At 37.7% G+C, this 1,693-nt stretch overlaps 1 protein-coding gene across 1 annotated transcript; it reads left to right on the forward strand.

Annotated features, from left to right (window-relative positions):
* The first annotated feature begins 428 nt into the window (after positions 1–428).
* Positions 429–1,314, forward strand: LOC139876060 (uncharacterized). Its single transcript, XM_071863360.1, has 3 exons — positions 429–658; positions 866–1,223; positions 1,279–1,314. The coding sequence occupies exons 1-3, from the start codon at positions 429–431 to the stop codon at positions 1,312–1,314; spliced, it is 624 nt and encodes a 207-aa protein (XP_071719461.1).
* The last annotated feature ends 379 nt before the right edge of the window (positions 1,315–1,693 follow it).

Here is a 1,693-nt window from a genome sequence, read left to right on the forward strand (position 1 = left end):
TTAAGTATTTAAGTCGAAAAACGTCACATATAGTTATCGTTTTGAAAACTTAAGTTAGTAGTCTCAAAATATACTTATAACTCATTGTTATTAGTACACAATGAGATGTTAAAACATTCTTAGATCATGTTAAATATATAAAAATACATATATATACACAAACGTATAATTATCGTATGTTATATAGTTCGTGATATCATCGGTCAAATTGGACGGTCAAACGTTGTGTAAAACTCTTTTCAAAAACATAAGTCTCAACAATTTAGATTACTTATCATGTTGGTAAGGTTTAATTTATGTAAATATTAATCTTATAAGTGTAAAACGGTCGGAAAAATCTGGGTCGTTACACCATCGACATTGTCTGCCCAATTACCGCGTGCTCAGGTACGCGTGGAATAATTTATCAGAATAATACTTTGCTAATTATGCGCTTTCATAGTATTAATGCAATCACTGTTTACTCAGGGGGAGTTAAATTCTTGGTGGTAGCAATTGATTACTTCACTAAATGGGTGGAGGAGAAGGCATTGTTAACAATTACCAGCAGGCGCATTCGCAACTTCTTTTGGGAAGATATTGTATGCAGGTTTGGTATTCCCAATGAAATCGTCAGCGATAACGGAACCCAATTCAAAGGAGAATCATTCCGGTCCTGGTGACAAGACCTGAACATTAAGCAATCTTTCACTTCGGTCGCACACCCTCAGGCGAATGGACAATGTGAAGTAACCAATCGGGATATTGTTAAGGGGATAAAGGCACGTTTGGGGTTATATGGAAACGAATGGGTCGATGAACTCCCAAGTGTATTGTGGGCGCATTGAACTACTCATAAGAATAGCACAGGTGAGACTCCTTTCAGCTTGGTTTATGGGAGTGAAGCTATTATCCCTGCAGAAATATTGGTGCCCACAAAGAGAGTTCAAAGCTTTGATGAGTCAAGCAATTGTGAAGGCTTGCGCGCTAACCTAGATATGCTAGAAGAGCACGGAGAAATTGCATCTATTCGAGAAGCCATGAACAAGCATAAAATCTCTAAATATTATGATAAGCGCGTCAAGCCGTTGTCATTCAAAAAAGGAGAGTATGTATGGCGCAATAATGAGGCAAGCCGAGCAAAGAATACTGGAAAGTTTGAGCCCAATTGGGAGGGTCCCTATGAAATAATTGGCACAAGTACTACAGGATCTTATATCCTAGCTGAAATAACTGGAGAACGAGTACCTCGTACTTGGCATGCATACTATTTGAAAAGATGCTATATATAATTGTCAGGCTGCAGCACATGGGATTGATCACCCCGCACTATGAGCACTTACATTTTTAGTTTACTTAAAATGTTGCTTTATTTCCAAAGTCAATTAGTATTTGTTTTTGGTTGTGATGGTTTTTCATTTGGTTATGACTTTTGGATTTTATTTATTATGTCATAAATAAATTTAAATTTTGTATGGAAACATTTGGTTATGTTTCAACGCACATTTTGATAGCAGTTACGTGCATCCTGCCTTTTAAGGGATGATCTCTAGCTCCCGCATGGCAGAAGCCTGTTTGGTTACAAAGCTAAATTTTAGGGTGGGTAACAGACATTGGTTTGTCTAGATGAAGACACTCTCGCAGACTAGAAGACCGCAAGTCATGACTATAAACGACAAGCATTGGGGTTGCTTGCCCACTAACGTAAGTGTTG

Source organism: Rutidosis leptorrhynchoides, chromosome 11, assembly GCF_046630445.1.
Source record: "Rutidosis leptorrhynchoides isolate AG116_Rl617_1_P2 chromosome 11, CSIRO_AGI_Rlap_v1, whole genome shotgun sequence".
NCBI lineage: Eukaryota > Viridiplantae > Streptophyta > Magnoliopsida > Asterales > Asteraceae > Rutidosis > Rutidosis leptorrhynchoides.

Bases quoted from the DNA above. Each gene is read 5' to 3' on its own strand.
- LOC139876060 (XM_071863360.1), top strand. From the start codon at position 429: ATGCGCTTTCATAGTATTAATGCAATCACTGTTTACTCAGGGGGAGTT. The intron at 659-865 runs GTGACAAGACCT...GACTCCTTTCAG, and splicing joins GGAGAATCATTCCGGTCCTG to CTTGGTTTATGGGAGTGAAG. The intron at 1,224-1,278 runs GTACCTCGTACT...TATAATTGTCAG, and splicing joins CTGAAATAACTGGAGAACGA to GCTGCAGCACATGGGATTGA.